Raw genomic sequence first — 11856 nt, 5'->3', positions numbered from 1 at the left:
AGGAGCGGCGGCGGCGGCGGCAGCAGGCGGAAGTGAAAACAAGACCGGGGGGACGGGGCCGCCGCCGCCCAGACGCGCCGCCGGTGTCCTCGCCTCTCCGCGACCTGCGCCGCGCCGCACCGCCGGGGTGAGTGAGAGAGTGAGAGTGAGGAGAGGGGGGGAGCAAGAAGTCAGCAGGTTGGACGGAGTTTTTAAAGCCTCATGGTGCTTATTTTATATTTTTTTTTCCTTTAATTTTTTATTTTTTTTTTTTTTTCCTTTAAGCGGGACTTGCGGGGTTGCCGGTGGTGTCCCGGGCCCGGGGGCAGCGCCCGTGGGGCGCCTCGCCCCGGGCCGAGCGTGCTGGGGTGCCTGTGGGGCTGCCCGGGGCTCCGGGGTGCCGCGGTCCCCAGGCTTTGTGGCACCCGTGGGTGTTACACGACAGGCTGCCTGTGGGGCTCCTGGGGCTGTGGGGACGCCTCGGACCGAGACTCAGCCCGCTTGTGGGGCTGCCGAGTCCGTGGGGCTCCTCGCCCCGCGGCGCTTGGAGGGTTTCGTTGGGGCAGCTGAGCAAAGGGGGAGCAGGGGGTACGGGGCGCTGGCGCTGCCCCTCCCGGGCACAGCCACTGCCCCTCCCGGGCACAGCCACCGCTCCTCCCGGGCACAGCCACCGCTCTGCCGGGGGCAGGAGGGTCCCGCTGGCCACCGCCTGGTCCCTGGGGCTCGGCGCCCTGGTGGCAGTGGGCGAAGGCGAGCGTTTCTGCCAGGATTTTGAAATTCCCCCGTTCCAGAAGCAGATCCACCAAGCGTTTGATCGTCTGAGTGAAAGTTGCACAATTCCACCCGTAGCTGGTTTGTTTGCGCAATGTTGCCCACATGAAGCCGGGTTGGTGGCTCGCAATACCTTCTCTTAGATGTTGCTCTAAGCGCAGTTTAAGAAATTTGCTAAATTAAACTTTGAAGGGATCTCCTTTTTCTGTTATTCCTTGCTGGTGTATCTGTAAGCCCAGAGATGCAGACACGGCAGAATCGAGGGGGTGAGAAAGGAAAGATGAGCGATGCTGGGAGTGATGCATGGCATTCCAGCACGCAGCCTCTTCCCTCCTATTTGTAGTTGCTACAAATGAAAAAGAACAGTCTCCTTTTCTAATATAACAATTTTTCCTAGATTTTATGTTGTAACTAGCTGTTACTCAGATTTGTTTGTTTGTTTTAAAAAGGGGCCACACTATTGCTTCAGTTTTAACTGGTAGGTAAGGCTTTCTGCCTGTGCCGTTGAACGGCGTGTGTGCTTGTCGCTAGATGTGGTTTGCTTTTTGCAGTCTCTAATTTATAGTGACCTGTCACTGCGGTGGATTTCATTTAGAGGGAATGACAAGAATTCCTTTTTTTTTGGTACGGGAAGAAATCTGTGACTAATTTAAATCCTCTTTTTATAAGGAATTTGGTGCACAGAGCAATTAAATGAGTCGTAGTTCTTGCTTTAGTGGTGAGCGAGTCCCCTAAGAGTCCTAGCTCAGACTTGGTGAAGGCTTTTTGCTGCTTTTTTGTTTGTTTGTTTGTTTGTTTTTCCCCCAGCCACATGAGAGCTCAGCCTGTTCATTTTCCCCCTCTGAAAGCTGGTACTTGTTGAGGCTTTTAAGGGTGGGTTGAGTCAGCACCTGGGGCCAGAGCTGCCCCTTTGCTGGGTACCACCAAGCAGGGGCATGTCAGAAGCTGCTGAGGAACCCAGGCACCTCTCTTACCAGCTCTGAATTATGCTTTTTAATATATACCTTGTTCTGCCCAATGCCAGCAGCCCCATTCTGGTTACCTGAGCCGGTGTGAATAAAGTTTGCCATTTGATTTAGACACAGGTCTGAGCAGCGGCTCTCTGTGGCTCTGGAAGGTGAACCCAGAAACATGTGTGTTACAGGCTTTCTCCGGGGGTGACATTAGATGTCCTTCCCTGCACCCACAGGGGCTGTGGGACAGCCCCGCTCTGAAGGTGCGTGACGCTGGGCTGTGTTTGTAAAAATTCACTGCCTCCAAAAAAAAAAAATAGCACACACACACCCCCACACACCCCTGCAGTGTATGAACAGGTAAAAGCGGGCTTTGCAGAGCTCGATGGGGCACGCAGCCCGCTTGCTTCTGCTTGACTGAAGGTCCACCTTAAATGTCCCTATACGAGTATGGAATCTGGCTGTGCCCCGGTGTAGTCTTACACCAGCCCGCCCTGGTGTGCTCCTGCCTGCCTTCAACCATACAAAAATAGACGGGATCCACTACCTAAGATGTCATTGTAGCACTACTTATCTGAGGTGAAACTGAAGCCCTTATCTTTGACGCTGAACAGCAATTAAGTGCTTCTGTTGCCTTTTAAAGGTAATTTGTTGCCCGCGTTTGTGGGGAGAGGGGGGAGATGCTTTGGTTTTGCTGCCTCAGCGTTAAGTTGTGGCTGTGTGTATTTTGCTTTAGTTCACAGCTTTCATTTGAGGGTTGGTTTTAATATCAGTTTTGTCTGTAGCATTGTTCTACCAATATGAAGCTATGCTATAAAAATAAAGAAGTCACAAGGATTTTATTTTCCTCTGATTAACTTCAAAGTTGTAATGTTTTGACATCGTTTTGAAGCTGTCAAGACATAATGTGTTTAGAAACAAGCTTTGAGCTGATGACATGGCAGCATATGATACTCATTTTGTTAGAAGTGAATGTGCCAGTAGTGCTAATTTCTTCCATACTTGGATTTAAGGGATACTATCAATTCATGCTTGTCTCAACATTGACTTTTTTTTTTTTTTAAGATGAGCTTTAATGTTGGGTGGTTCTCCCCCCAGCCCTCCCACAGTATTTTGTTAGTGAGAAGTAGCTGCCAAACATCTCAGCGCCAGAAGTTCTCAAAGTCCCAAATCCATGTTACCAGTTCCCTAATTATGTTTCTTCCTAAGGTATGGAGGAAAACAGGTGAGGAATAAAAGCACAAGTGATGACAGACCTGGTGTGGGGTTTTTGGCTGTTTTTGTGGTATGCAAAGGAACACAGACAAAGAAAGAAGGCTTTCAGAATGGTAGACAGTGCCTTTTGTTTTTATCGTCTTTAATTTAAAGCTCTAATCCTCTTCCGCAGGCATCAGTTCTTTGGATTTGATCCTTGAATACCAAACACCATGAGCAACTACAGCGTGTCTTTGGTTGGCCCGGCTCCTTGGGGTTTCAGACTTCAAGGGGGCAAGGATTTCAACATGCCTCTGGCTATCTCTCGGGTAAGTACATTTGCCTCTTTGCCTGCATGTGGGTAAGCTATGCTGTGGCCAACCTGCAACCTTCAGACATAAGTATGCAAAGCCATTAATTACAGATGCTGGGGCTCAACTTGTCTTGTGGCATGGAGGGCTGTTGGGGAGGAGAGGGGGGCGCAAAATGGGGAAATAAATCTTCTTTATTGTCTGAAGGCTCTAACAAAATTGTCCTAGGAAGGATGTGTTCATTTGAACTGGTTGTTTTATCTGCACTTATTATGCAACAAACAAAAGAAACCACGCTTGAATTGCCCTCCCTGCTCTCACCCAGAAGACAGAGATGCAGAGGTTGGAGGCTGGCAGGAAACAGGCAATTTTCTGCACAGGGCTGAGCTTGTGCAGTTCAAATGGGAGGCAGTGGGGAAAATCACTCATGTTACCCTTGCTTATTCAGCAGCTCTTAGCAGCTTGAGGATCTTCTGATGTCTGTTTTTGTAAATCCCAATATTTACAATAAAAAGACACTTGAGTTACAGCAGTTGTAAATAGCTGTTCATCAATATGTGCGTGAGTGAATATGCCGCTTTCTCACTTTCTCTTTTAGAGAGTATGTGCTCTAAACACATTCAAAGCATTTGAGGAACTAAGTCGAAACAAATGTGATCTTTGTACCTGGGCACTATCTAGGTAGTTTCCTACTTTGAAACCATGTTTTCAGGGAGGACTCTTTAAGCGTGGGCCAAGTTTCAAAGCCTTCCTCAGATGGCTGAAGTACTTACATGTAGAATATAGGAACAAACTTTGCAGTATTGAATTTATAGGATCATTGGAAATCTCTGGGTGAAGAAACTGGCTTCTAGTGGCTCTGTACCCCAGCAGCTTTAAGTTTAATTTGCAGAGTGGAAGCATTTATGCACAAATGGCACCTTCCCTGTCAACAGCTCTCCTCCCCCTCCTGCATATTCATGTAGTTTAGTGACAAACATGAATTATTTTTTACACCTGTTAGGACTGCAGAATTGACACTGCCCTGGGAGAGGGAGCAGGTTTCTATTTGGGTTTATGCATCATGGCAATATTTTTAGCTAATCTCAACTAGCAATTCAAACTGTGCCAGTTCATTTAGACTTGCCTTGTCCTATTCACCTGCAGATTATGGTGGTGAAATAAAAATACAGTTTGGCTCTGCAAAATTATTTATATGGCTAAAATGGACTAGAGAGCTGTACCAATGCCTGTGTACATTTGAATACAGCTGATAGCTGAGCCAAAAAGGGTTTGAGAAGCAGTTTATTCCCAAACTCCGGGGATTTCCAAGTTAAACTGTAATTCAGTTTCTTGTTCGATAGCTGATTACTCCTACACTAATGAGAAATTTGAACTGGGGATGCAGATAGCACTGTTCTGATTTGACAGTACAAGTGCTCTCATGATTTGCAAAAGCATAGGTTCTTGCCCACACAGGGTACTTGTGCATGGTACTGATGAGCAATTAAATGCTGTAGGTGGTAAACCGTAGTAAACAACTGGTTTTAGGAAAAGGTAGTACTTTCTTGTAGGAGCTTCTGCTGTCTGGGAGATGCAGAGTGCAGCCCCACTGTAAGCGGTCTTCCCATCTAAAAGCTTCTAAAGAGGAAACACACGTTGAAATTAGCCTAGACTACTACTTTGTTGCAGGAGTCAAATATGCTGTTGCAGGGAATAGCCTAGGGGAATTGGTCTAAATAGCTACCTATAAAAGCCTTAGTTATGGGATTCCCTAATGACAGATGTCAGCACCCGCAAGAGCAGAACATAATGAAAGATGGGGATCGGAGTGGTTTTAGGACTTTAATTTGTGCACGGGAGGGGGAAGCACAATGTCCAATTCACCTATTATACCTCAGCACTGCTCCTCAGCTGAACTGTTTCTTCTTATTTGCGGATAAGAGTATGCAAATATTAGATGACTGCCTGCTGCTTTTTCTTTTTTTTTTTTCCTTTGGATCAAAAAAGTGCTTAGTTCTGGTATGCCAATCCAGCTTTGGCCCGGTAGCTGGAAGAATTCAATGCTGGTTCCTGGTATGCTAGAACAGCATGTACCATTCACCTCCTCAGTCCTTCTTTTCCTGATGAAGCATAAATGCCTTCCTGTATTTGAAGATTGCTAATTAAATTATTTTAGCAAAACAGTAATGAGACAGCAGAATTATGTTCTTTGGCAAGGAGGACATTTTTGGTTTTCTTTTGTTTTTAGTTTGTCCTCTAGATGCTGAGGATGAATCTGGCTGCGCTGCTGAGGGCTAATTTCCTGCTTTAGTTTAAACTCCTTGAAATCAAGTTCAAATAAAGTACAGTTTACGAAGAACAGAAAACATAGTGGTTTCTCAAGCTGTTTATCTGCAAAGCTAATCTCTTTTTACTAATGATTTGAGCAAATTAAGATGTCGTACGGTTCCTTGGAGAAAGTTGTTAGTAAGTCATTTGGCTTTGTACAGAATGCAGTTTAAATGGGCGTATTCCTTGTTGCCTATGTAAAGTAAAATGAGCCTGTTTTGTGTTCTTCAGTTGAAAGTCTTAATGTCAGCTAAGGTGTAACAGGTTAATATTAATGCAGTAACATTAGATTTCTCATAAGCTGGTATGTTGTAGACTAGTTGCAACATCATAACTAATAGCAACAGTTATTAGGGGGTTATGTCAGCCACTTAATAGAGCTCTCATTGCTTTAAAGTCGCTACATATACAGCTGTGCACATTTCATGGTAAGTAATGTATGTGTGTTATAGTTAGTGGCTTAAATGAGTACAACAAAACCATGTGCAGTACTTGTTACATATACTTTTATCTGGCTGGACTTCACCAGGATGGCTTTTCACAGTCCACCTCCTTTCTTTGCAAAGGCGCCTGTGTGAACCCTGCAGAGTGCCACTGCACGGATTGGGAATTCCACGCCAGGAAGCTGATGTGGGGTGGGAGCGTGGTGGGTGGTATGGCTCTCACGAAAGAGGGGTCAGCGGGAAGGAAGCTGCTCTGAAAGTAAAACAACTTGATCTTTACCCTTCAACCAGGAATAAAGGGTGGGCTGAGTTTGTAGATCTATATCTTTTTTTAACAGCCAAGTATCAAAGTGGCTCAGACCACGACATATAACCATCGTGTCAGGCTTCCAGGTAGTTTATTCTGTGGTGGTACTTGTGTAATGAGAGATTGCAAACTGTGACCAGTTAGCCTGCAGTGAAGAAGGCAGAAATTGCTGGAGCCGAAGTATGCAAATTTAGATTATTCTGAGTTGCTGTTCTTACTTTTTCCTCATGGCATTTTACCTTAATTAAAGAAGCAATTGTTCTTATTCCTTCAAAACCTATGTTGGGATGCAAAACTGAAAAATGGAAAGCTAGAGCAGATAAGAACAAATTACTGAGATGCAAGGTTAATTTTGTTCCGGTAGCTGTAAAGTAGCTGTTATAGGAAATGACTAAGATTCGGATGTTTCCCTGTGGAAGAAAAAGCTTAATGTCTAGTCATCCACCTGTAATATATGTAGTCACATGAAATGATATTTGCCATAATGCAGTTGTCTTCATATGAATGAATTGATTGCTTCTGAATCAACACAGACCACTGAAAAGGCAGCTACTTAACGGGTATCTCCACCTGGAAGATTTGGGAGGCATTGTCCCAATGCTCTTGAGTGTTGGCTACACTGCAAGAATTACATCATGGGTCCTCCTTGTTTCTCAATTATTTCCAAACAAAATTTATTTCCAAGTTGCAGGATGTTCTGCTAAACACCAGCTGGGTCAAAAAAAGACTACTGGACCAAAATAATTGCAGTTTATTTTGTTTTTAATCAGGATTGCCAATAATAAGGGATCTGCTATTGCTGATATCCATGTAGATCTACGATCTTGGATAAATTCTACTGAAGCTACAGATGTGTCCAGTTTGGGAATAACATTGGTCTACACTCAGTAGATCTTTATCTTCTAGATTTGTTTGTGCAAGTGTTTGTTTCTTCTGCTGAATTAGAATAAAGAAATGCGGTTTTGGAGGTAAAGTAGTCCAAACACACTACTAGGTAGGATTCCTGGAGTGGCTCTTAGGCATGCTAATTATTATATCTATAGAATTTGGAGTTAATGATATCTACAACATGGTCTATGTTGTTTACGTGCAACACAGAAGCTTTTAAAATGATGCACACTTCTTTAGAGTTGGAATTAACATTATATTTGCTTTACTTTTTGGGGAGTTGGTTAGTTCCCAATGCTTAGTTAACGTAACCAGAATGAACTCAGTAAGCATGACTGTAGCATTAGAATTGTCAAAACTGCTGTCCTCTGCAGATTGAAATAAAGTGTTTGGTATTGATGATGTATACATTATGTTGTGATGACTTGGGAGAGGCTTAGATATTTGTTCTAAATGTATGCTGGAAATGTTTATAGCCTATCAAAAATGTTGTGGTGCAGTCTCTAAACAGTGCTTGTCTCTGTTTTGTGGCGCTATTTACCACTAGAAACAAGGAAATACTGAAGTGAAACTATAGTTTGAACAGTAATGTAGCCTATGTGCAATATATACCTTCACAACTAATGCAAATACACACAATGTTTTCTTGTATTTAAAAGTTACTTTTTTGTTCAATCCTGGTGGCAACTCTAGATATCTTCCTTCAGAAGATGTTTCGCTATTTGTCTTTCTCCTCCTGTAAGAATTTAATGGAATACAGTTTTCTTGAAATCCTTGACCTGACTGACAGCTCTGTATTTCTACAAAACTTCTTTCAGTGTCCCCCTGCCAGCTGCTTTTTGCTTCAGTGGTCACTTTGCCCCTTCAAAAAAAACACACCAACAAAACCAGAACAAACAAACAAAAAAAAAAACAAGCCCCTTGGAAACAGCCCCTTCTTTTTGCAGTTTTCCAGTTTTCATTATTTCATCTGTTTCAGGTATTTTTTTCTGTGTTGTCGTCACAAGCTTATAGTTGATGGAAGGCTCACGATAGTGAACCTATCAGCAAGCAGTACACCCAGGGAGTACATGGGAGAGCAGCCCACCTTGGGATGAAGTAGGGAATGCATGTGCAGCACATCAGCTGCTCAACATTCATCCCATGTGAGCACACTGGCATTCTTCATGCTGGTATCAGGAGGTCACTATCAGAGAAGTCTCCTCTGATCTCCCACTTTCCTTCCTTCCTGCCCGCCCAGGTACATACCCACTCCCCAGCAAGTTGTCCACATGGACACAGCATGTATGATTGGTTTTGCACAGTGTTTGCTTATTCAGGGGTTTGGCCTTTGGCTGCCTTAATATTTGGAAGCAAGCTATTTTAAAGTCATTAACATCTGTGAAAATAATGGGAAGAGAATAAAGGAAAATGGTGCTTTGAATGGAACTAGAGCATGTCAGCTTTGATTGACTAGAGTCTGGCTGAGCCTCTTTCCCTTGTGTTTGTGTGAATTATTTTATTAAGCCATATGTGTCATTTCCAGTAAAATAAAGTTTTGCAGAAGTATGAAATAAGTTATTGCAGCAGAGGACTGGGGGAACTGTCTTGCAAGTAGGCACGTGAAATAGGAGAGAAACACTAGAACAACTGCTTGCCTGGCCAGTGATAATTGTGTTGGTAACTTTATGCTTCGTCCTGGAAGCTACTGAGAGCTACTAACTAAGCTCTAACTGGCAGCTGCTGGCATTGCTGTGCTGGTTTGATTTGTTACCGAGTTGTGGTTTGCACAAAATACAGCTGCAGATGTGTTCCACCACTGCAACTTCCTGACCCAGGGTCAGAGACACTGGCAGAGGTCACAGCACTGACCTGCTGATCCTGCTCCTAGGGCAATAAATGCTGCATATTACAGGAGCTATCAGTGCTTATGAAATGGATGGGATTAGCAAAGACATAAAGCAAGAAGTGTTACTCTGTTCTGTTTCATTCTGTTTACAAGATGTGGTTTACTGAAAAAAAAAATAAAATACTAAGAATGACAAATGAGCTGTGGGTGCCAAAGTCTGTATCCTCTCCACTCCAAGGCCTGAAGGAGCAGAGGGTTTCTTTGGGAACTGAGTGGAATATGGACAATTAAAAGCTCCCAGCTGCACAACTGGTTTAATATGCGTGAGTTTTCTGGAAGCCTGAAGAGTGATGGTTAGTGCCTCGGAGTTTGCATTAGTTGTCTGCAAACAACATCATCCTTTAGAGAGCTCCTCTGTTTAACTTGAAGATGGAGAGATTGGTTGGTAGAAACATAATTTCTTGATTGTCTCTTTTCCCACCACTGTTTAACCTCTTTATGCTGAAAATTGGGAAAAGGGCCATGTTTCCCCGTACCATTTGTTTTCCTTCCCTTGTCTATTCTGCTATGCAGTTTAAAGCAAGGCAGACCATCACTGGAGTGTGGTTGGGAAGAAGGGAGGGCATGGGGAAAAAGAGGCAGAAGAAAAGTGTCTGCATCTCGTCTGTTCATGACCTTATTTGTCAGACAACCTCCTCAGACCAAGTAGGAAGCTAACTTATTTTAAAATAGTTCCTCTACTGATGTCATTCCCCCAAAAGCGAACCTGGCTGTACTGGGGGGAAAAAGGAACCAATGAGTTTGTAGCTGAGAGATATCTGATGTGATGTGTGAACATACTCTTTCTACGTTAAAAAATGCTGGTAATTCATTTTCCCCTTATAAGTGACAGTTTAGTTACAGTATGATGAGTACAAGCTAAATATTTCATAATGGAAAAACTAAAGTATTTGTTTGCAGTGTCCGCTTCTTAAAGACAGATGTAGTGAAAAAATAAACTCTGATTAGATGTTCAGAGCAGATGCAAAATTGGCAGTCCTTCTTGAGGCCAAAAAGTGGGACAATTTATTGAATGGTAACTGCAAAAAAATTAGGCATGTTTTCTTTGCAAGTATCTGGCCCTGGAGGCCTGACAACTTCTGTCGACTTCCCCGCCATTTAGAGATGCTATTTTTAGTGTAACTGTTTTTCTCATTGTTCATTGGCTGATGGCTATCAGAAGGCATTGTGAGAAGAGACATGGCGTTGAAAGGTTTGTTTGTTTGGCTTTGGTATGGAGCCAGGAGATAACATTGTTGGCTTTTCTTCATTTGTTTTGACTTTTTAAGAATAGATTTCATATGTTATCAATATAAGGGAAAGTGTGAGAGAAAACTGTCTCTCATGTTCCTAAAGCAATGGAAATATGTGAAAGATGATGGTATTCCTCCTGCCAATGTTCAAAAAGAAAAAAAAAAAATGAGACTGAGGTTTGTTTGAACAAATATCGGAAATAGAAGTACACTTGCTTCCACAAGTGGCTGCTACAGGCATAGAGACAGAAGGAAAGGAGGCCACTGCTAAGGCTGGTATTACATGAGTCTCTGACTCAGGTCTTCAGGGCAGTGGAAATAGGGGGAAAATGTTCATGTTCCCTTTCTGTAAGAGGTTTTCAAGCTGCATTTGCAGAGAGGTACTATCTTTTCTTAGATGAGTTGATGTGGGTGGAAGACAACAGCTATGAACTTTGGGCACAGAGTCCTTTGAGGTGCAAGTAGCTTCAGTTACCATATTAACTTAAAGCCTTGCTTGTATTAAGGAGTTTATACTGTCCTGCTGCTCTGATGTGTGATGATGAAGACAGAGCTCATGGGTAAGAATTTGAGTATCACTAACTGTGCTAGACTGGTTTAAATGCAGGCAGGCTACTGCTGTCAGTGTGCCAGTAGGTGATTTTGGGCTATGCTGGTCTAGATTTGGACTATGATGGTCTTCTCGGACAAGTTTGCTTCCAGGAACTGTTCTTGAAAGGGTTTTCTTCAGGAGCATGGTCATGCTGGTAATGCTGTGCTGTGGGAATTCAGTCTCCTCCTCTTAAAAGGAGAGAAAAAAGTAGGGAATAGGAACTTGCGCTATGTTTATACTGAAGAGCAGCCCCTCTAATGACTTACTTAAAACTAGTTATGTGTGGAAATGAAGTTCAGAGAAGAGGAGGAAGATGCAACAGAGGAAGAGGGAAACGTGTGGGTACTGTTAGGTTTGGTACAGCTGTGAGGAGGGGCGGGTGCTACTCTGACTGCTACTCGAGCACCAGCCAGCTGCATATGCCTGTGGCCACTAAACACTTCTGCAGAACAGACTTAAGGTTTCAAGATGGGGAATGAAAGCCACCCTTACTGGACAGGCTGTAAAAAAAAATCTGATTTAAATGACTTGAATAATACTGCATAGGGAAATTGCCACTATCTTTTTCCATTTCTCTGCTTCGTTCATCACTCACCTTTCCCATTAACTGTCTGTTAATGGGATAGTGTCCCACACAGAGTAACTCTTCATCTTTTGTCAACTTGAGACACCAGTGCAGTTCCCACCACATAGTCTCTTGTGTACGGTGGCCTAAGGAGAGAGATAGTAGCGGGACAAAATAACATGTTATAATGAAGACTGTATCGTGATGCACACCCTTGAAGCAAATAAGTGATGCGCTAATGGAATATGCTCAGTGTAAAGCATAGTTAGCGGCAACAGAAGCTTCACCTTAAACAGTTAAACTTAGTAAAAGTACAAGCAAGAGAAAATTGTATCTGAGAGGTGAAAGTATTTGCAAGTATGAACTCTTGCAATTGCTGTCAGCTGTGCCTGTAACAAAGCCCTGTAGGAAAATGTAATGCCT

General features: G+C 43.4%; 1 protein-coding gene across 12 annotated transcripts in view; it reads left to right on the top strand.

Moving 5' to 3' along the window:
• PDLIM5 (PDZ and LIM domain 5) overlaps nt 1-11856 on the top strand; it is a 133258-nt gene that overhangs the window by 2663 nt on the left and 118739 nt on the right. For 4 of the 12 annotated variants that reach the window (XM_074147856.1, XM_074147851.1, XM_074147852.1 and 1 more), the window contains exon 2: nt 3091-3226. In XM_074147856.1, coding sequence (XP_074003957.1) covers nt 3131-3226 — 96 coding nt within the window. In that variant the 5' untranslated portion in view covers nt 3091-3130. Of the gene's footprint in view, nt 1-9; nt 128-2224; nt 2347-2368; nt 2913-3090; nt 3227-11856 lie in introns of those variants that run through there. The other 8 variants (XM_074147853.1, XM_074147849.1, XM_074147845.1 and 5 more) reach the window with 6 other exon arrangements.

This window comes from Numenius arquata, chromosome 5, assembly GCF_964106895.1.
Source record: "Numenius arquata chromosome 5, bNumArq3.hap1.1, whole genome shotgun sequence".
In the NCBI taxonomy this organism is placed as follows: Eukaryota; Metazoa; Chordata; class Aves; order Charadriiformes; family Scolopacidae; genus Numenius; species Numenius arquata.
The sequence above is the reverse complement of the archived record's forward strand: the minus strand, read 5'-3'. Positions and strand labels throughout refer to the sequence as shown.